General features: G+C 39.4%; 1 protein-coding gene and 1 pseudogene across 1 annotated transcript in view; one reads left to right on the top strand and one right to left on the bottom strand.

Moving 5' to 3' along the window:
• FRMD4B (FERM domain containing 4B) overlaps positions 1–23934 on the top strand; it is a 209913-nt gene that overhangs the window by 104949 nt on the left and 81030 nt on the right. The window contains exon 6 of the mRNA XM_027863670.1: positions 23030–23086. Within this exon, the coding sequence (XP_027719471.1) occupies positions 23030–23086 (57 nt within the window). The remainder of the gene's footprint in view (positions 1–23029; positions 23087–23934) is intronic.
• LOC114044396 lies at positions 3174–3479 on the bottom strand (annotated as a pseudogene).

Raw genomic sequence — 23934 nt, 5'->3', positions numbered from 1 at the left:
TCATCATTTGATGAAGTTGTATCTTTTTCCCCACTGCATTTCAAAGCCATGGCAATACTTTGAGCCATTGGCCACAAGCCGGAATTGGTGAGAGACAAGGTCTAGCTGAAAAGATGTGAGCAGGGATTTTTGCCGAAACAACTGGCAGTTAGAAGACTAGTGTTTGCTAAGTGAAGTCACTGACTCCAATGCCAGTTTTGGTCTGAAGCTGGGCTATGGGCCAATTGGGGACTAACAAAGAAATCTGATATCCTGCACTTTAAAGAGCTCTTAAAAGCTTCATAATCACCAATTTACCTTGTCTTGGAGCCTGCCTAGTTTCTTTGCATTCAGAAGTTGAAGATAGTCTGTCCTGAGCTGTGACTTGGAAAATCAAAGGAAATGTTTTATAATATAGTGAGGATGATGATAATAATAACAGAGGCAACTGGAGGCACAATACGTAGAGGGTGGGGCCTCGAGTCAAGAAAGACTGAGTTCAAATCCAGCTTCAGACACATACTAGCTATGTGACACTGGGCAAATCACTTTACCTATGTTTGCTTCAGTTTCCTCAATTGTAAAATGAGAATAATAGTGTCTACCTCACAGGGTTGTTGTGAGGATCAAATGAGACAATATTTCCTAAAATAAAAAAGTGCTTAGCTCAAAGTCTAAGCATATAGCTATGCCTATAGCGTAGGTGCTATATAAATGCTTATTTTCTTCCCTTTTCCTAATAATAGCCAGCATTTATATAGGGTTTTAAGGTTTGCAAAATGCTTTACAAATATATTTTGGTCCTCACAGCAATCATGGGAGGTAGGTGCTAATATTACCCCCATTTTATAGATGAAGAAACTGAGGGTCATATATATTATTACACAGCACTTTTATTCCAATGTATCTAGGAACTGTCGCATGTAAGATCTCCATACACCACTGGAAAGTACAGAACAGAATGTCGGGGTTCTCCCCATTTTAGAAATTGAGACACCCAGAAATATAATCATTTAACCAAAGTCCCTGGTAAATAAAGACAATGGCAATGGTCACAATATAGTTATCCAAAGCTCACTACTTTGTTGGCAATTGTTGAAACCCAAGATGATGGGCAAGTAAAAGGGAATCTACTAGACGCAGAATAGCCCATGGCAAATTTGCTTCCTCAAACCAAATGGTGTTATTTCACCGTCATCATCTCAAATATTAATGGTCTATCCAAGAGAATGGACTCTAGAACTAGCCTGTAGTAAGAACAATAACACCCATCTACAGTGTTTTAAGGGTTTAGAAGGAAGTAGTGCAGACATTATACCCATTTTACAGATAAGGAAACTGAGCCTCAGTGAAGTGAAGCAACTTGCCCCAGGTCACACAGAGTCAGGAGTCCAGCCCTAAGTATTCTTTGGGCTACACTATACCAGCTTCCTATCACAGTCACTGTAGTAAATGTTTGGAGAGAGAGCAGAGACCCAGCCCCTACCTTTATCTGGATGTACAAAACCATAAATCTCAGTGACTTAGAAATCAATGGGCTCGGATAACATGGCTCTACAAAATATTTTCTCAACTGGTTTTACAAATTAAATTCCTTAGTACATTGAGTAGTGAGGCAAATAACGATATCCCTTGGGATTGAAATCTCGTCTTTCTGAAGAAGTACACAGCAAAGGGACTCCCAAGACAAATTTATATTATTCTAACACTGAAACCCTTGAAATCCTTAAAAAGCCCATCTACAATAAGTGCCCCCACCTTCTCTCAATCTCTTTTTGACTCCATACGATCTGATCTATGACCCTATCCTTCCACCAAAACTTGATATTGTCCACTCCTGTTCTTTGGAGTTCCTCACTGGTTGTATGTTGCAGCCCACTCACATTCACCCGGAATGACTCCATTGCCTTCTCTTTAATATTCTTTTTTTTTTATTTGACATTATCATTCAGCAGTAAATCACATTGCATAAAATGTTCTTTGAAAATCATCTTTATTGATTTTGAGGGCAAAATTGCATGCTGGTTTTCATGAGGTTTCTCTCACATTCTCCAGTAGGCAGATCCACTGCTCTTGCCATTGTCCTTTCTGAACTGAAAGAGGCCAAGTATTAGCATGGACAGCAGAAAGCTGATAGTCCCTTTTCTTAGAAAAATTAAGGGGCTATATATTCCTACTACAAATTGAGTTGAGCAGTTTTGCTTAAAGTTGCTGTTTGCGTATCAATTCTATGGTGATGGCTGTGGATGACAAAGAAATAAGGATAGCTTCCTTACAGAAGAAACTTGAACTCTCCAATACCCCAGGCTTGTGATCTGAGATGGGTGTCAGTGACAAAGGGATCACAGCCTGTATTTGCTCACATATTCCTTAAGAGATTTTTGAACTTAGTTCCTTGGAAATTGGACAGTTTTTCATTTATGGGCAAGAATTGTTCCTTAGAGTTAGAAAGGTGACCAAGAAGTTCCCTCTCCCCTCCCACACACACACACACACTTTTGTTCCTATTCATTTTTCCTATGCGGGGTCTGTCCAATAGATACTGTGATTTGAATCTTTTGAGCAAAAACCCTAATAGGGCAATGGATATTCATAGGTTAAAAAGCTGGATTTGGGCAGGGAATGATCAAAGTTAGTAGGATGGTTCCCTAATAAAATTTCTGTGGTAACATTTCCTAATACTCTTGTCTTCTTGCCAATGATTTGGAGTATTAATTCTGATTTAATTTTCAGTTGTCAGTTGTGGCTGATTCTGACCCCATTTGGGGTTTCCTTAGCAAAGATACTGGAATAATGACCTTTGGTGGAGGCTTATAAGGAGGACCTGAAAATTTCCTGAGGAACTTATTAGGAGCTTCAAAAGGAGGATTGTTTTTGGGAGGATAAGAAGGGTTTGGTGAATATTCAGATCTGAATTTTAGAAAGGGCTGATCCAAATTGTTTAATAAATTGATTTTGATAACATTAGTCATTAATTTTCCCTTCATTTAAAAAAAATTAGAATCTGTCCCTTAAAATGTTATATATCCCAAATTCTGTGAAAACAATTATTAAAAATAAAAAACTAACCCCCATTCTCCTTCATGGCTTATATTACCATTCTAATCCAGATGTTTTGCAGTCATGAGCAGATTAAGGAAGGCAGGGGTGATTTTGAAGCATCATTCTCTGGGTTCATCTTTGATGCCCATGGTCTAGACAAGTGGATGATCTGTTTCCATAGTCACAACTCCAGGGACATCGTAGGTATTTGAAGTGCTGACTGGGGTTCCAAACATGAGCACGCCGTTGGTGAGGTTCCATTTTAGACCTGTTGTGGTGACTTGCTTACAAGGGTGTCCAACAGGAATAAGGCCACACCAATCACCTTCAAATCCTGTGTCTACATGCAGTTTGTGCTTTCCTGGCTGAAGCAGACAAATGAGGGAATTCGCTTGTATGAGGATGACAGGCACTGGAGTGATGGCATTTGGGTGAAAAAGGGTCTCCACAGAAGCCATGATCTGGTCAAAGCATCCTGCTAGTCCACCCAAAGTCACAATCAGGTCACCCTGGAGGTCCTTTTCCACTATCTTCTTCTGGAGCACTTGAAGGCATTCGGTAAAATCTGTGTAGTCTTGATCAGGAGTTGAAACAAGTTCACATCCTTGACTTTGTAGTATTCTTTGACTTCAGGTCTAATAGAATCAAAAATCTCCACTGATGTACTCATAAGAAGCTCTCCCTCTCTCCTTCAGTGAGGTGATACAAGTGGTTAGCACCTCCATCAGCACAGGCTTTTAGAAGAGCTTTGCTCCACAGATGATGAAAATGACTTCTGTCCAAAGGTTGATTGAGAATCAATAAGCAATATTTCAAATTCCCAGTGGGAAGCAGGCATTCCAGCGGGGTAAGGATGTTCTCCTCTGAGAGCCACCAGCCAAGTGAGGCAGAAAGCGCAACTAAGTAGCCAAGAGCTAAGGCAGTCTCCCTGCTATAAAGGTGGGAGGAAGGAGGAGGAAAAGCAAAGGCCCCGCCCCCTGGGCGGACCCTCTCAATGGCTCCTCACCCCTCCTCCGTCACCCTGCATGGGGAGGAAAAACTTTAATCTCAATTTTTAATTCTTCTGAGTCCTTTTGATTCCATGCCTCACTGATGTATAGCAACATCCTATACAGAGGGCCTCATAGTCATTCCAACTTCTAGAGGCAGTTTGGCTTAGCGGACCAATGCTGGGCTTAGAGTCAGGAAAGCCTATATTTGGACTCTGACCTATTAACTTTATGACCCTGGATAAGTCCCTTAACCTCTTATGTTCCTCCAGTGTGAAGCAATGGAAAGTGGGATGGGGGAAAGAGAACAAACATTTATTCAGTATCTAGTATGTGCCAGGCACTGTGCTGAGCAACTTTTTTTGCACTTAGAAATATTATCTCCTTGATCATTACAACAATCCAGGGGGTGGGTGCTATTAAGGTGGGTGCTATTAGTAACCCCATTTTACAGATGAGAAAATTGAGGCAGTTAGTAGTTAAGTGACTTGCCCTGGGTCATACAGCTAGTAAATGTTAGAAGCTGGATTTGAACGCATGTCTTCCTGACTCCAGGCCTAGTAGTCTATCCATTGTGCCACTGAGGTGAATTTGAAGACAGAAGACTTGGCTTCAAATTCTTGTTCTACCATTTACTATCTTTGTAATGTTGACCAAGTTGCTTAAACCCTGGACCTCAGTTTTTCAATATGTTAAAAGAGGGAATTGAATTAGAAGACCTCAGAGTTCCTTCTCAGAATTAAATCTAGGATCCTGTGGCTCTGATCATAGATGGATTGTCATCCATATGGATGTGATGTGTTTTGGGGTTGCTGGGAACCCTGAAATATCAGGGTACAGGGCGACTTCCACCTGGAATGAATTCACAACTCAAACCTTCTTCCAGTCAGGTGACAAGGTTTATTGTAATGACAATAGATGTGGGCAGTCTAGTTAACTTGTGATTTAATGGGGGTGAAAATGAAGTCCAAGAAAGGACAGTAAAAGGATCTGGATGGGATTAAGGAGTGGTAAGTAGTCTGGCATGGGCCAGGTGCAACAGTGAAAAGACTATCAAGTAGGCTAATTAGGTGATCTAGTTGGGATTAAGTATATTCATGTGTAAAGTATTAAGTATATGGGACCAGTATATACAAGTAGTCTGGAGTGGGCCAAGAGCTACAGTGTTAAGTGATCTAGGTGGGCCATTTGCCTTGGGTGGAGGCACCATTGATCTGGGCTGCTGAAATGTATGGGAAAATTCAGGAACTGGGTTTCTTTCAAAAACATGGTCTTTTTCTTTTAGGGGCCCAGGTCCCATCACCCCCATCAGATAAATGGTGAAGGTAGTTCCCACAACAGCAGTTCTCAACAGTGACTTCCAAACAACGAGAAACCAATCAACTTCAATATTAATGATGGGGCAATGGGACCCATAAAAGAAAAAGACCATGTCTGTGAAAGCAACTCAGCCCCTGAACTTTCCCACACATTTCAGCAGCTCAGGTCACTGGCCCATTCCAGTCTACCTAGGTACTCAATAATCCTTTTAACTGTCCTTTCACTGTGACCCTCCAACTCCAGCCCAGACCACTTAATTCTTTTCATTTTCTGTGCCTGACTACTTTTTACCCCAGACTACTTGCCACTCCTTAATCCCATCCAGATCTTCTCACAGTTTTTTTCTATATAAAAGTATCAGTCCCATCCTCATCAAACTGGAAGATTTACTAGGAATCGAGTATAATAAAACCTCCCTATCCTGACTTAAAGAAGGCATGAGTGGTTGAATTCTTTGGAGGGAGATCCCCCCTCCCCATGCTACCTTTGCATTTCAGGGCTCCCAGCACCCCAAACCACATCACTAGTACTGACAAGATGTCCTCCAGGGATAAAATCATCAATTTCTGTCCTTTCTAATGGGAGGCTAAAACACCTGCAAATGGAAGCTGCTGCAGCTAGGTAGTAAGCTCTCCATTTATCTCACCTTTCCTGTTCCTGAAAGGAATAAGGTTGGTTCTTTAGAAAAATTGATTGTAAGCTTTTTGAGGGCAGGGACTGTCTTTTGTTTCTTTTTGTATCTCTAGCACTTAGCACAGTGCCTGACACATAGTAGACATTTAACAGATGTTTATTAATTGTTAAAAAAAAAACAATTAGGACGTTTCTGATAAAGGCTATCTAGATGTCAACATACACTGGTTTTAACTTTCTCAGGAGATACATAGTATCTAAGAGCTCATGATAGCTTCAATCAGCCAGCATTTAGTAAGTAGCTACAATATGCCAGGCACTATTTGAGGGGATACAAAGAATGAAACAATCTCTATTCACAAGGAGCCTGCATACCAGACTAAATAAAGTAGTTCAGAACCAGCCATGTTGGTAGGGAGGGCATTAGAAGTACCAAGGGTCGGAAAGGGCTTGAGCTCCCTCTTGAAGAAAAAGAGAGGGATTCTGGGAGGCAGCCATGCCAGGCCTGGAGGATGGCCAATACACAGTCATGGAGACAGGAGATGAGTACCCTATTCCAGGAATGTAGAAGAGACCCATTTGGCTGGATTGCAGGATGAGGGAGTATTGTCTAATGAGGCTAGAAAGGTAAGTTAGGATCAGGTTGAGATCCAAACAGAGGCCAATAGGGAGTCACAGAATTTTATTGAGGAGAAGAGTCACATGGTAAGAACTAATTTTAAAGAAATGGAAAGGGTTTCAAGGCCGGGAGGTTATGATGTCTTTGGGACATCCATCAAATATCCAGTGGTAAATTAGTGTGCAGGATTCAAGCTTAGGAAAGATGGGGCCTGAATATATTGGTCTGTGAATCATCTGTGTAAAAATGACAATTAGACACATCAGAACCCAAGAAAGAAAGTGTAGAGAAAAAAAGAAGGAAAGGAGAGGAGGGGAGGGGAGCAGAGAGGAGAGAAGAGGAACCCTTGGAGAACACCCACAGTTAGGGGACATGACTGAGATGATGAGCCAGCAAAGGAGCCTTTGAAGAAGACAACTCAGACAGGAGATGGTATCAAGGAGAAGGTGGCTAACAGTGTCAGATGTAGCAGATGGGCTTAGAATAGGGATTCTTAGCCTTTTTTGTGACAGGGATATATTCGGCAGTTTGGTGAAGTCTATGAGCCCCTTCTTAGAATAATATTTTTAAATGTATAAAATATATAAGATTACAAAGAAAAACAATTGGATTGAAATAACTATCAAAATATTAAAGAAACAAAATCACAAACCTAAGGTTAAGGATAAAATACCATAAGACTTGGCAATTACAAGGTCATTGGTAAATTTCAAGAGAGAAATTTCAAGTGAATGATGAGATCAGAAGCCTGATTGCTAAGGTTTACAGTGAGTGAGAGAAGAGCAAATGAAGGCAGGGGATGTGGGCACCTTTTTTTATGAGTTTGGCTAAGGAAGGAAGATATAGGATTGTAACTTGAAGGACTGGTAGGGTCTAGTGAAGGATTACTGAGGATGAGTGAGACTTGTTTATGTTGAAGGTGGTAGGGAAGGACCCAGTAGACAGGAAGAGATTGATGTTTAGAGATAGGAGATCCTTAAAATTACAATCTGTTGAAGAAAAGGGGAGGGGGTCAACTTAAACACACATGTAAAGGGGTCAGCCTTGGCAAAGACAGGGTCTTCCTCAATGTCTGAGAGTGTTGGAAAGGAGTAGAGAGTAAGAGATGACGCCAAGGGGCTTTAAGATGAAAAGATTGGGAGAGATGGAATCAAGATGGCAGAGAAAAGCCAGGCAACTTCAGAGAAAAAAAATTATAGAACAATTTCCCTAATGAATATTGATGCAAAAAATTTAAATAAAATATTAGCAAAGATATTACAGTATTTATCATGAGGATACTATACTATGACCAAATGTGATTTATACTAGGAATGCAAGGGTAGTTCAATATTAGGAAAACTATCAGCATAATTGACCATATCAATAACAAAACTGACAAAAATCATATGATTATCTCAATAGATGCAGAAAAAACTTTTGACAAAAAAAAGCTTTTTAAGCACCTATTGCTATTAAAAACACACATAGGAATAAATGGAGTTTCCCTTAAAATGATAAGTAGTATCTGTCTAAAACCATCAGCAGGTATTATATGTAATGGGGATAAGCTAAAAGCCTGCCCATTAAGATCGGGGTGAAACAAGGATGTCCATTATCACTACTATTATTTAATATCTTACTAGAACTGTTTGCTTTAGTAGTAAGAGAGGAAAAAGAAGTTGAAAGAATTAGAATAGGCAATAAGAAAATAAAACTATCACTCTTTGCAGATGATATGATGGTATACTTAAAGAATCCTAGAGAATCAATTAAAAAACTACTTGAAATAACAACTTTAGCAAAGTTGCAGGACATAAAATAAACCCATATAAATCATTGGTATTTCTATATATTATTGACAAAGCCCAATGGCAAGAGATAGATAGAGAAATTCCATTTACAATTACTGTAGACATTATAAAATATTTGGGAGTCTATGTGCCAAAACAAACCCAGGAACTATATAAACACAACTACAAAACACTTTTCACACAGATGAAGTCAGATCTAAATAATTGAAAAAATATCAATTGCTTATGGGTTGACTGAGCTAATATAATAAAAATGACAATTCTACCTAAATTAATTTACTTATTCAGTGCCATACCAATCAAACTACCAAAAATTATTTTATAGAGCTAGAAAAAATTTTTTAAATATTTAAAAATTAATTCATCTGGAAGAACAAAAGGTCAAGAATATCAAGAGAATTAATGGGGGGAAAATGCAAAGGAAGGTGGCCACACACATACCAGATCTAAAACTATATCATAAAACTGCAATCATCAAAATTATTTGGTACTGGCTAAGAAACAGTGTGATGGATCAGTGGAATAGGTTAGGTATACAAGACACAGTAGTCAATGACTATAGTAATCTACTGTTTGACAAACCCAAAGACTACAGCTTCTGGGATAAGAACTCACTATTTGACAAAAACTGCTAGAAAAACTGGAAAATAATACAAACTAGGCATAGATCAACATCTCACTCCATATACCAAGATAAAGTCAAAATGGCACATGATTTAGACATAAAGGGTGATAACATAAGCAAATTAGGAGAGCAAGGAATAGTTTACCTGTCAGATCTATGAAGAAGAGAACTTATGACCAAACAAGAGATGGAGAACATTATGAAATGCAAAATAGATAATTCTGATTACATTAAATTAAAAAGGTTTTGAACAAACAAAACCAATGCAACCAAAATTAGAAGGAAAACAGAAAGATGGGAAACAATTTTTATAGCCAGTGTTTCTGATAAAGGCCGAGTTTCTCAAATATATAGAGAATGGAGTTGAATTTATAAGAATACAAATCATTCCCCAATTGATAAATGGTCAAAGGATATGAACAGGCAGTTTTCAGATGAAGAAATTAAAGCTATCTATAGTCATATTTTTAAAATGCTCTCAATCATTACTTTTTAAAAAATGATTATAGTTAAAATTTCTTTTTTTCTTTAACATTCATTTTTATAAGAGTTTGAGTTCCAAATTTTTTTCTTTCTCCCTCCCTCCCCTCCACCCTCCCTAATATAGCAAGTAATCTAAGTTATATATGTACAATCATATTAAACAAAGCTAAATTATTGTTGATTAAAGAAATGCAAATCAAAACAACTCTGAGATACCACCTCACACCTATCAGATTGGCTAATATGACAGAAAAGGAAAAGGATAAATGTTGGAGAAGATATGGGAGAATTTGAGCACTAATGCACTGTTAGTGGAGTTGTGAAATGATCCAACCATTCTGGAGAGCAATTTGGAACTATGCCCAAAGGGCTATAAAACTGTGCTTACCCTTTGATCCAGCAATACCACTACTAAGTCTGCATCCCAAAGAGATCAAAAAACGGGAAAGGGCCCACATGTACAGAAATATTTATAGCAGCTCTTTTCATGGTGGCAAAGAATTGGAAATTGAAGGGATGCCCATCAATTGGGGAAGGACTGAACAAGTTGTGGTATATGAATGTAATGGAATACTAGTGTGCCATAAGAAATGATGAGCAGGTAGATTTCAGAAAAACTGGAAAGCCTTATATAAACTGGTGCTGAATGAAGTGAGCAGAACCAGGAGAACGTTGTACACAGTAACAGCAACATTGTACAATGACCAACTATGATAGACTTAGCTCTTCTCAGCAATACAATGATCCAAGACAATTCCAAAAGACTCCTGATGGAAAATGCTATTCACATCGAGAGAAAGAACTATGGAATCTGAATGCAGATCAAAGCATACCATTCTCACTTGTTTTTTGTTTTTTCTTTTTTCTTTCTTGTGTTTTTTCCCCTTTTGTTCTGATTCTTCTTTCATAACATGATTAATGTTGAAATATTTTTAACATGATTGTACATGTATGGCCTATATCATATTACCTGCTGTCCTGGGAGGAGGGAGGGGAGGGAGGGAGAAAAATTTGGAACTGAAAAACTTATAAAAACAAATGTTGAAAACTATCTTTACATGTCATTGGAAAAAATAAAATACTATTAAGTAGGGGGAAAAGAGATAAAGAGAAGATATCTTAGGGGTTTTAGACCTTGTTTGGTTTGCTTATCAAAATACTAAAGGGACCTCACAGTCTCACCTATAAAAGAGTCATCTAGGTGGTGCAGTAGATAGAACACTGTACCAAGCATCAGAAAGACTTCAGCTCAAATCCAGCCTCAGACTTACTAGCCATGTAGCTGTGGGCAAATTACATATCTGTCATAGCTTCTTCAGTGGTAAAATGGGAATCAATAATCCCTACCTCCAAGATTTGTTGTGAGGATCAAATGACATAATTTTTGTAAAGGTCTCAGCATAGCGCCAGGGACGTAGTAAATGGCTATATAAATGCTAGCTGTTATTAAAAGAGAGGGGTGTATCAAGGTATGGTGGAAAGGTGTCAAACCTGTGGTAAAATTGCTGGCAACACTCCTGAGCACTGCCTGAACCTGATTAAAATGTAATTGGGGAATATTTAACAAAATAAATAAAAATACAATAGAATATAGATAATGTTAATATGTCATCTTCTAAGTCACCATGCGGCCCACAGGGGCCCTTAGGTATGGTTTAGAGGCCCCTTTTCTATCTGAGTTTGACACCACTGGTGTCTGGTGTCAAATGTTCTTTTTTAAATCCAGTGGACTTAGATTCAGTTCCCAGATCAGACACTTACTATGTAACCATAAGCAAATCATGTAATCTCTCTGACTCTCCATTTAGCCATCTGTAAAATAGAGTTGATGATAATGCCAGCCACCTCAAAGGGTGGCTGTTAAGAATCAAATGGGATGAAGTGCTTTGTAAACTTTAAAATTGCTGTGTAAACATGAGCTATGATTAGTGTTACTAAAAGGTAATACAGCATGGAACCCCAAGTACTGAAACAGGATACAGATCCAGTCAATCTTCTGAGATGGAATGATATGTCACTGTATCAAAATAGGAGCCCAATTTAGAATCTCACACTCACATGGGAATGAACAGAGAGCACAGTGTTGTGTATTTGCCCCCTCCAGGATCAGAATAAGAGAAATGTGTTTAATTAGATGCACAGTTACAAAGGCCTACCGTTGCTGACCGGCTTGGCTGGGTTGACCATCTGCTTCTTTCTCTCTCCAACCTCTCCCTTTTTGTGGTTGCAGTCCCTTATTTTCTTGTGAACATCTTGTGTCTTTCCCCCTTTACTGCTCCCCAACTTTTTTAAAGGCTTGTTTCCCCCTAGAATCTTTTCCTGCTACAAAATCAAATTGCAATTCTGCACCACTGCCAGAAGCATTTAAGCAATTAGAGAGTTGTAATTAATGTCTACTGTGTATGTAATCTCATAATGGGCCCTGGGTAAATGCAGAAGTTCAGAGCAGGGCCGGGGTGTTTGTTTAATAATGGTTATTCATCTGTGGTCCAATTGTCTCCTTGCTGGGTTTGCTAGACGGGGGTGCCCTGGAACTCTAGTGCAGAGAAGTGAAGCCTGACCTCTTTAAGCCTCCCAGCCTGTCTTTGGCATCTTGTATCTGGCCACAGATCACCACACCTCTCATTTTCAGGCCACTCTCCCAGACATTCACTCCCTAGCTTTGAAGATGTATTGACCTAAGAATGCCAGTATGATGAAAGGCATTTAGATGTTGGTAGCAGGGTAGAGGGAAACTCTTCATAATTTAACTATGGGAATTAGAACAGGCTCATGTGTCTACACAGAATTCCTGGGTCTACACAGAATAAGGATAGACCTAAAATATATCAGACTAGAGAGGATTTTTTGGACTTGGGGGCTTAGGATTTGGGTGGGGGCGGGGAGTCAGAGACTATAAAATTCTGGAGGGCAGGGACTGTTTTTGTCATTCTTGTACCCCCAGCCATTGCAGTGGCAGCCATGTGCCTGGCACATAGTAATCTAGTTATGTCAAATCAACAAGCATTGTTTTAAGCACCTGTTCTGTGCCAGACACTCTGCTAAGTGCTGGGGACACAAGAAAGAAAAACAACCCCATACAATTCCTGCTCTCAAGCGTGAGACACATGCAAAGGACTATGTACAAAGCAGATATATACGAGGTAAACTGGAGACAAGCTCTGAGGGAAGGCACTAGGATTAAGGAATAATAGGAAAGGTTTTCTTCAGTAAGTGGAGTCTACAGGTAGAGAAGAGAAGGGAGAGTATTGCAAACAGGGGGCCAGACAACAAAAATGGCAGGGTTGGGAAATACGGTGTCTTGTGCAAGCAACAAGGAGACCAGTGTCACTGGATCTCAGAGTATGTGGAAGAGAATCAGGTAAAAGAAGACTGGAAAGGGGCCAAATTATGAAGGGACTTAAAAGCCATATAGATTTTATATTTTATATTTAAATATATAAATATTTATGTTTATAAAATATATTTCATATTCAAATACCTAACTATTTATATTTATAAAATATATTTCATATTTGAATATATAACTACCTTTATAAAATATATTTTTATTTAAATATATATTTGTATTTATAAAATATATTTTATATTTTATCCTGGAGATAATAGGGAACCACCAAGAGTTTATGGAGGCGGGGGGGGAAGAGGGTAGGGCCATGGTCAGAACTGCACTTTAGGAAGATCAGTTCTTGACTTGAGCCTGTGAATTTACCCAGGCTTGGAATTCTTCCAAGCAGAATGCTCTACCATGGAGTATCTTTCAAATTGTGCATCCTATTGAGGGAGTGTGGAGAAAGTTAATCTTAATAGAAATGGCAAAGATGTTTCACAGTCTTGGTGTGTGTTCAGAAGGGTATTAGCTGCCATTAGTTACAATGTGTATATGCAAAGCAAGGAGTAAATTTATTTCACCCTGAATGACCCCTCTCTCGGTGATAGCCCCACCTCAAGGCTAGTCTATGGCTACCTAAACTTCAGAGAAGCTCTACATCAAAAGCTCTTACTCTTAACTTGCCCCCAAGTTTCTCTCTCTAGAATAGAGGTGATATAGCTTCCTGCTTACAACTTCTCTGACAATTACTTAACCATTTTTCTTTTTCCAACATGAGAAGAAGAAAAAAACGATTAAGGCCATATTTGAGTCTGCATGCCAACATCAGGAATTCTGTGACTGTCTTTTGCCAATGGGCAGTTTCCATGAGAGCTACTGTCTGAGCTAATACATTCCCTCCTTCAGTAACTTGGTCTCCATAGAATGGGCATCATTGACTCAGACCCTCAGTTGTTTTTCTTTTGTATCCTGTTCTCCTTTAAAGGAACTTGGAGTTAATTTAAAATCACAGCCCATGTCAAGAGATTAATTTAAAAAATAATATTTTATTTTTTCCAGTTACATATAAAGGCAATTTTTAACATTCAATTTTTTTAAAAGTTTGAGTTCCAAATTTTCTCCCTCCTACTCTCCTTTTTCCCCTCCCTAAAACAGTAAGCTATTTGATATAGGTTATATACGTGCAATCAGGTAAAACATATTTACATATTAGTCATGTTGCGAAAGAAGAAACAAACCAAAGGAAAAAAAAAAGACTGCAAAAAAATAAAGTAAAAAATTGTATGCTTCCAATCTGTATTCAGGCTCCATCAGTTCTTTCTCTGAATGTGGATATCATTTTTCATCATGGGTCCTTTGGGATTGTCTTTGATGATTGTGTTGCTGAGAAGAGCTAGGTCATTCATAGTTGAACACCATGCAGTATTGTGTACAATGTTTTCCTGGTTCTATTCATTTTGCATCAATTCAAATAAGTCTTTACAGGTTTTTCTGAAATCAGCTTGCTCCTTATTTCTTATAGCATAATAGTATGCCATTACTATCATATACCATGGCTTGTTTCTAATTCTTTGCTACCACAAAAAGAGCTGCTATAAAAAATTTTGTACAAATAGTTCCTTCCCCTACCCTTTTCTAAAAGCTCTTTAAGATATAGACCTAGTAGTGATATTGCTAGATCAAAGGGTATGCAGTTTAATTGCCCTTTGGGCATAGTTCCAAATTGCTCTCCAGAATGGTTGGATCAGTTCACAATTCCACCAACAGTGAATTGGTGTCCCAATTTTCCCACACCCTCTACAATATTTATCATTTTCCTTTTCTGTCATATGTTCAATCTGACAGGTGTGAGACATACCTCAGATTTGTCTTAATTTGCATTTCTCTAATCAATAGTGATTTAGAGCATTTTTTCATATGACTATAGATAGCATTAATTTCTTAATCCGAATACTGCCTGTTCATATCCTTGGACCATTTATCAATTGGGGAATGACTTGTATTCTCATAAATTTGACTCAGTTCTCTACACATTTGAGAATTGAGGCCTTTATTAGAGATACTTGCTACAGATTGTTTCCCAGCTTTTACTTTCCTTCTAATCTTGATTGCCTTAGTTTTGTTTGTGCAAAAAAAGTTTTAAATTTAATACAAGTTTTTCATTTTACATCATGTAATGTAGAGCCTATTTTTTTTACAGATACATTTAAATGAAATCCAATGTTGGTATCTTACAAATAGCACTTTAAATCAATTTTTTTGCCCACAGACTTTTCCATGGTCACCCAGTTAATTAATGGCAGATTTGGGTCTGGAACCTTTGTAGTCTTTTACAAGACCCAGTGTAACCAATGCAAAGCTCAGCAACAGAGTGACCTGTGTTGACCGCTAGGGCATAAATAGGATTTTCATGGGATACTCTGTAAAAGAAAACTTGGTCTTTTGTGGATGTTCAGTCATTTCAGTTGTGTCTTCATGACCCCATTTGGGATTTTCTTGGCAAAGATACTAGAATGAGAGGCAGCTAGGTGGCACAATGGATAGAGCTCCGACCCTAGAGTCAAGAGGACCTGAGTTAAAATGCAGACTCAGACACTTGACACTTAACTAGCTGTGTGACCCTGGGCAAGTCACTTAACCCTATTGCCTAGCTTAAAAAAAAGATACTGGAGTGGTTTGCCATTTTTTTCTGCAGCTTATTTTACAGATAAGGAAACTGAGGCAAATAGGATTAAGTGACTTGTCCAGGGTCACATAGTAAATGTCTGAGGTCAGATTTGAACTCAGGAAGAGGAGTCTTCCTGATTCCAGGCCAAGCACTCTATCCACTACACTCCCTAGCTGCCTTTCTTTTGGTTACTTTCCCTTATAAAAATTCTGCCCTTCATATTGGTTAAGACATGAGGTACCCACTACTGTGAAGCAGCCTCTCTGGACATCAATATGAAACTGGGGTTAAGTGACTTGCCCTAGGTCATACCAGCACTCAGTGCCAGAACAGGGATTCGAATCCAGGTCCTTGGACCCCCAAATCTAGGACTCACTTTCTACTTCACTATGATATTTCCCATAGATACTTAGACTTATTCATATAGTGAGGATGATTTTATATCAATTTGTATGTTTGTTCTTTTTAGAATTAGTAGTAGTAGTTCAGTAGAGATGAGTAATTATGTTATTATATAGATATTAATATAGTAGCATTAGCAATAGAGTCATAATGCCAGCTGCCATTTATCTAGCACTCTAAACGGCTCGGAGACATGATGGATAGAGGATTGGCCTTAGAGCCAGAAGTCCAAAATTCAAGTCTCACCTGAAAAATTCTAACCATGGGCAAAGTCACATGACCTCTCATTGCCCCTAGACAGCTCTCGAAGATTAGAAAAAGATGACAAATCTCTGGATGGAGGGAGTTTCCACTTAGGTGGTCCCCATTCTGATGAAGAAGGGGAGGAGGGAAGGAAGGGAAATGAGAGCATTTTAAGATTTGTAAAAGCAGCTGAGTTGTCTAGTGGTTACAATCCCAGGCCTGGAGTCAGGAAGACTCATTTGCCTGAGTTCAAATCTGGCCTCAGACATTTACTAAATGGGTGACCCTGGGCAAGTCACTTAACGCTGCTTGCCTCAGTTTCCTCATCTGTAAAAATGATCTGGAGAAAGAAATGTCAAACCATTCCAGGATCTTTGCCAAGAAAACCCCAAATGGGGTCATGAAGAGTCAGGCGTGACTGAAAAACAATTGAACAATGACAAATCAACAAGTTTTTATTAAGCTCCTAGTATGTACCAGGAATGGTGCTAGGTCCTAAAGATAAATGAAACAGCCCCATCCTCAAGCAACTTGTGTAAAAATACCTACACACAAAATAAATATTGGGGGATTTGGCAGGGAAAGGAGGGAGGAGGGCATTAATAACTCTAGGGAGGATTAAGGAAGGCTGAACAGAAGAGGTAAAACTGAGCTTTGAAGGAAACTAGGGATTCCTTAGAATTTAGAATTTTAGAAATTCCTTAGAAATTAGAATTCCTTAGAGGTTTATAGGTTTGGAGCAGGAATGATTATGGAATTTAAATGGACTTTCAGTGTCAAGGGTCTGACCCCAGGCTGACCTTTGTATTTGCTTCCTATAAACAAATCCCTAGAACAAGAAGACCCGAGGACGTTGGGCTCTGTGACCCTTGGCAAATCACTTTAGGCAGTCTCTAAGACTTTTAAGTAACTGAGAAGGTTCTGAAGGTCATTGGGAGAGGGAATTTCCTTGCCTGGGAATTCTCTACCCCAGTGAAATCACAGATCCAGTGCCCCCATTATCCCTATCCAGGAGAGGAGTCAAAGTGCATTTTAAGCCTGGGGGACAGTCAGTGCAAAGATCTGGAGACTGACACAGACCAAGGTTAAGTCATGCAGCAAATGCAGTCTATTGCAGGATTTGAACACAAATCTTCTGGACCCAAGCACTTTATCTACTCTACCACACTGCCACTCATTTCTTGTCTGCTTCACCAGTAGACTGCATCTGTCTATGGTCCTGGGAAGAGACCCCACACATGGGGACTAAGCCATGAGCCTGGTTTGTTTCAAAAGAGGCCACAGACAATAGCTACACATCCATCTTGGGACTCAGATCCATGACCCTGAGAGTTGATAAATTCCATAATCATTCTTGCTCTAAACTTATGATCCTCTGAATTAAGGCAGCCAAACTCGACTCCCTGTACTCTGTTCGCACAGGGAATATGGTTCCCAATTGTTCTTGTGCATCGGGCCACATCATCTGATTCACTTCTTGAGTTCTCTTTGTCTACTCTTGGCAGTCTAGGAGTCATGTTGAAGGATCCCATTACCTTTGCAGTTTGGGGACATCTCTTTCTCTCGGTTGTAGTAACCAGGTGTAAGCGTGTTCTAAGGTTCATGACTGGCAGTAAGCCCTACTATGGCTCACCCAACTTCAGTAGCCTTTTGTACTTAATCCATGAAATTCTCCAGTTCTTTACAGGTCTTAATTAAGTTTCCCACAGTCTAAGTCTTAATTAAATTTCACCACATTCTGTTGAATGGTCACTATTATTATTCTCTGTTAAGATGGTCTAATGAAGACACACGAAGGAAAAAATGACTCTCCTAGTCAGTCAGTCACTTAAAATAAGTTACCAGTCAGAAATCTGAACTTGGCTTAGGCCCAGAGATAGGCTTCATTCTCTAGTCCAGGATTTCTTAATGTTGGGTCCATAAACTTAGTGGTTTTTTTTTTAATAATATATAAAAAAATTTTAATAACTGCATTCCATTATAATTGGTTTCTTTTGTAATACAAAATAGCGTAAAAACATTATTCTGAGAAGGGAATGTATAATCTCCACCACACTGCCAAAGAGGCCCATGACCCAAAACAGGTGAAGAATCCCTGCTCTAATATAGTATAAATGTTTGTTGACTGACTTTGGTCCCTCATTTGTTACCTTTAATTTTTGCAAAGATGAGATTGATTCATTTGCAGCTTCCACAATTAATCTGGCTTTCTCAGTATTTTTTATCTTCAATTCAGCAAATATTGATTATGAATCTCTGTGCTAGGCACAGTGCAGCTGGGTGGCAGAGTAGACTGGGCCTCCAGTCAAGAAGTTGTTGTTGTCATTCAGTTGTTTCAGGCGTGTCTGGCTCGTCATGACCCCATTTGAGGTTTTCTTGGCAAAGATACTGGACCAGTTTGCCATTTCCTTCTCCAGCTCATTTTACACACTAGAAACTGAGACAAGCAGGGTTAAGTGACTTGTCCACGGTCACATAGCTAGTAAGTGTTTGAAGCCGGATTTGAACTCAGGAAGGTGAGTTTTTCTGACTTCAGGCCCAGCATTCAATCCAATGCACCACACAGCTACCTTAGAGTCAAGAAGACCTGAGTTCAAATCCATCCTCAGATACTTACTAGCTGTGTGATCCTGAGCAAGTCATTTAACCTGTTTCCCTCAGTTTCCTTATTTGTAAAATGGTGCTGATAATAGCACCCACCTCTCTGAATTGTCTTAAGGATCAAATGAGATAATATTTGTAAAGTACTTCATACACCACCAGGCACATAATAGGTACTTAATCAATACTTATTCCTTTCCCCCTTGTGTAGGCATCGAAAAGCAAAATAAAAAAAAACAACTAAATTGTCCCTGCCCTCAAGGAGCTTGCCTTCTACTGAGGTAAAATAACATACACACAGCAAAGAAAATACAAAATATATTTGAAGTCATTCCAAAATAATTCCCTAAACAAAACTGTGCATTCATTGTTCGAAACCAAGCCTGAAGGTGTCTGTGGTAAAAGGTGATGTGGATGGGAGTTGTTCTCAATATCCATTTTTCATTTCCAGCTCTGTTTAACAGCTTACATTTAATATCCTCTCTCAAAGATTTCAGGATTTGATTGATTTTTCCAATGTGTGCAGGGGTCAGCCTTCTTAAGTTTAATTTTCGATCTGGAGCTCTGATCTTCTCCCGATCAGAGTGCTTCTCATTTCCCTGTTCCACCCTCTCCCTCGCTTGGAGGTTCTTCTTGTGGAACTTAAGGAATCTGACTTCCCTTAAATTTCATTTAATAGTCCTGCCAGGCCTGCTCTTGCATTTATCACTTAACCTTTTTTCATCAGGTTAGGAAATTAAGACCTTTGTGCTGAAAGACCAAAATGACAATTGATTTCTACAGTCTCTCTCTCTCCTCCCTTTGATTTCATAATCAGCCTCTACAGATTCAAGGAGAGCTTGAAATTTCAAAGGTGCAGAACTGACCATCCCCCGAAAACAGCAAAAATGTAGAGTCAGACTCTATGCTCAGGGATATCAGCTGGGTTCCCTCTCAAGTTTCAGAAGCAACACCCCTATGCTACAGGGTAGAATTGATTTGCTTTCATTTTGAGATATAAAGGAAAGATTGATAATCATCAAGGGGCTAACACTGGATATTTTTTTTTAACAACATGAATGAAAGGAGAGATTTAATGGAGGGGGAAAAAATAGCCCTTTCACAAATGCTGGTTGAAAATTCTGGATTCTCTCCCTCTCTTCCCTTAAGCTGTACTGCTCTCAACCTGCCAATTGCAGATTTAGCCTTCAACTACATGTTTCTCATCCCTGGATGCAATTATCTCAATCCCTTTACTTCCCTCCATTTCATCTGGGATCATTCTAGGAAAATCTCCAGCCCCCAGTTAACAGGTGGTGGGTAGGAGGAAGCTGAGATGTAGGACACATTCCCAGGACCTTTGCACCTCAGTTCAAGAGCCTCTGTTAACTAACTCCACATTCAGGTGGTCATTGTTGATGACTTAAGCAAGCAGAGAATATCATGTGGAATTGTTTTTCATGGGCTCAATTTTGTGGTCTAACGTTGACCAAGGGGCAGAATTTTTCTAAACAACCATTACACCCTCCTTGTAAGCACTCCAGTTTGACATAAAGCATTCTTACTGTTCACGTAGAAGAACCTCTATACATACTCATAAATTCATAGGTACCTGTGTGTATGTTGTTATCAGCCTTTTCAATCACATCCAACTCTTTGTGAGCCCATTTGGGGTTTTCTTGGCAAAGATACCATTGCCATTTCCTTCTCTAGTGCATTTTACAGATGAGGAAACTAAGGCAAACAGGGTTAAGTAACTTGCCAAGGGCCACCCAGCTAGGAAGTATCTGAGACTGGATTTGAACTCAGATCTTCCCCACTCCAAGCCCAGTGTTCTATCCATTCACCACCTAGCTACCCATAAACATCTTCATATTTTAGGACTTGAACAAATGTTGGGTAGGAAGGGCAGGAATGAGTGGGTTTTGATCAGCAACTTTGAAAGGATTGGTGACACCAATGAGAGCAGAACCATATATTGGGGAATGTCTTCATTAACAAAAGATCCACTGAAGCCTCACACATGGTAGGCACTTAAATACTTATTCTGGGGCAGCTAGGTTGCTCAGTGGATAGAGCTTTGGCCTAGGAGTCAGGAGGACCTAAGTTCAAATACGGCCTCAGACATACAACACTCACTAGTTGTGTGACCCGGGGCAAATCACTTAACCCCAATTGCCTCAAAAAAAAAAAAAAGAAATACTTATTCTATAAAACTGTGCATACCCTTTGATCCAGCAATACCACTACTAGGTTTGTATCCCAAAGAGATCATAAAAAAGAGAAAAGGGCCCACATGCACAAAAATATTTATAGCAGCTCTTTTTACAGTAGCAAAAAATTGGAAATTGAAGGGATGCCCATCAATTGGGGAATGGTTAAACAAGTTGTGGTATATGAATCTAATGGAATACTATTTTGCTATAAGAAATGATGAGCAGGTGGATTTCAGAAAAACCTAGAAAGACTTACATGAACTGATGCTGAGTGAAGTGAGCAGAACCAGGAAAACACTGTACGCAGTAACAGCAATATTGTTAGATGACCAACTTTGGTAGACTTAGCCCTTCTCAGCAATACAATGACCCAAGACAATTCCAAAAGACTCATGAGGGAAAATGCTATCCACATCCAGAGAAAGAACTATGGAGGCTGAATGTAGATTGAAACATACCATTGTCATTTTTTTGTTTTTTCTTTCTTGTGGTTTCTTCCTTTTGTTTTGATTCTTCTTTCACAGCATGACTAATGTGGAAATATGTTCAACATGATTGTACATGTATAACCTATATCAGAATACTTGCTGTCTTAGGGAGGGGAGGGAAGGAGGGAGACAAATTTGGAACTCAAAATCTTACAAAAATGAATGTTGAAAAAAAATAAAATGGATTAAGCCAATTCAAAAGAAAGAAAGAAAGAAAGAAAAATACTTCTTGATATTGATTGGGTATTGGATCAAAGATTTAGAGATGGGAGGAACCTTAGAGGTCATCTAATGCGGCCCCCTTTTACAGATGAAGAAACTACAACAGAGTGGAAATTAGATGTCAGTCAATAAGCATTTATTAAGTGCTTACAGTGTGCCAGCTCAGAGAATTCAAAGGAAAGCAAAAATGGGGTCCCTGCTTTCAAAGAGTTCACATTCTAATCAATCAAAAAGCCATTTAAGAGTCTCTTACTCCCACCCCTTTCCAGAGGTTGGAAATCCACAAGTGTTGTGCATTGCATATATTTTCAGAGTTTTTCAATGTATTGATCAGTTATGCTGATTTTTTTTTCTTATGCTATTTCTTCTTTTTTTTAATGCTATGGGGTGGCTCTCTGAGATGGGGAAGGAGAGGGATACTTGGGGAAACTATGGTAATGTAAAAAACTCAAGACATCAATGAAAACTTTTTGGGGGGGGCGGCTAGGCAATGGGGTTAGTGACTTGCCCAGTGTCACAAAGCTAGTAAGTGTCAAGTGTCTGAGGCTAGATTTGAACTCAGGTCCTCCTGACTCCAGGGCCAGTACTCTATCCAGTGCTCCACCTAGCTTCCCCCAAATCCTGTCTTTTTCCACAGCACCCCTCATTTATCTACTTCTCACTTTCCAACATTATAGGTAAATCATATAACGGCGATTAAAGCAACCAGACTAGGTACTTTTTTGTGTTACACCTTGCTTTTTCTGGCTGAAGGGTGAGAAAATAATCTCTCAAGATTAAATTTCCCTAAACTGCCCTGTCCAAAGCATCAGTAGCAAAGGAAGTTCAGTGGGCTGGATGCTTTTGCTATAATATTGATAAAAGCTATATGGTATGTTTTACCTGTGAGGTTAGAAATACCAATTCAATTACAGAAGTGTCAGGGGAAAAAAAAGTCCTATCAGTTTCATTGTTCATGAGCTCATTTAACCTACAGAGCAGAGAGAAATATTATCTTGGGGAAACAGTTGAGAGCCAAGTAATCTGGCCAAACCTGCAGGGCTTGAAAAAAGGGAATTATAGGAGTAAAGGAATAATTCACTTTTAGGGGACCTGGACTTTGAGCATCAGCTCCAGATCTGTTTCTTCCAGAATTCAGCTCCCTGATCAATTTTCCTTAGGCTGGTTTTTGCTAAAATCCCTGGCCCCGGTGGTAAAGCTTTTATCCCAAGCTAGTTTCTGTGGCTCCCCTCCCCTCTCTTACTCCCCCCCTCCTATTCCCACCATAATGGTATAGTCCGCGGCTGATTGTAAAGTGGAGGCGCTGAGCAGTGACAGGGGTTCAGGCTGGGCGGCTTAGCTGTAGCCGAGGAGAGGTCGGTGGAATGAGCTGTGATGTTCTTTGCTTTGCAAACAGGGGCAGATCGAGGTGGAAAGTGAAACAGTCTTCAAGTTAGCAGCGCTCATTTTGCAGGTAAGAGTTTTCCTCTTGCTTGGTATCTCTTGCCTTTCCCTCTCCCCCTTTCCCTGCACTCTTTCTTGTTGCCTGCAACTAAAATTTATGCATATCCTAGTCATTAATAAAGTTTCAGCCTTTTGCTTGCAACCTAAAACTCGAGCATATCCTAAGAGTTGGGTTTTTGAGTTCTTTGCTTGCAACGATGAATATTACGAAGCATCCTAGTCGTGATCAGTTTGCCAAATTAAAAGTGTGGGTCCCTGGTTTTAGCATTGAGCATTGCCAGGGTAGTAGTGGGGGTGTCGTGTGTGTGTGTGTGTGTGTGTGTGTGTGTGTCTGTATGTCTTTTAAATAGAAATGTAAATGTACAAGTTTAATCTCCCGGGGGTGGGGGGGGGGGACTAAACAAAACTAAGAGCAAACTCTAGGAAAAGAACTTCTAAATTCATTTTGTTGGGCTCTTGGTTTTCACGATTGTTAATTCGTAAGTACAGCGCTGACAATTAATTGAAATAGTCACCTTTGCCTATCTTTTGAGTCGGAGTAACCGATTGCTCTTTAACCCTTGAAGAGTCTATTAAAAAATAGGTCTGTTTTCATGCTGCATTAGGAATTAGAGACATACTATGTGTTTGGTGTTTGGATCCCAGTAACTAGTGATGTTCGTTCCCACCACCACTTGCATACAAATGCATTTAATCACCCGGGCTTTGAGAAATGAGACGTAATTATTAGTGCTTTTTCACAAATTCTTGTCTCTCCATTTAACAATAACAAAACCTGGCTGTCTTTCTGTGCCAGATTCTCCTCCCTCGGAGCACAGCCGGAAGACGCTCTCTTGTTCGAAAGCATGCATGCTTCCC

This window comes from Vombatus ursinus, unplaced genomic scaffold, assembly GCF_900497805.2.
Source record: "Vombatus ursinus unplaced genomic scaffold, bare-nosed wombat genome assembly UNPS02014773.1, whole genome shotgun sequence".
Lineage (NCBI taxonomy): Eukaryota > Metazoa > Chordata > Mammalia > Diprotodontia > Vombatidae > Vombatus > Vombatus ursinus.
This window is presented reverse-complemented; position numbering and strand designations above follow the sequence as displayed.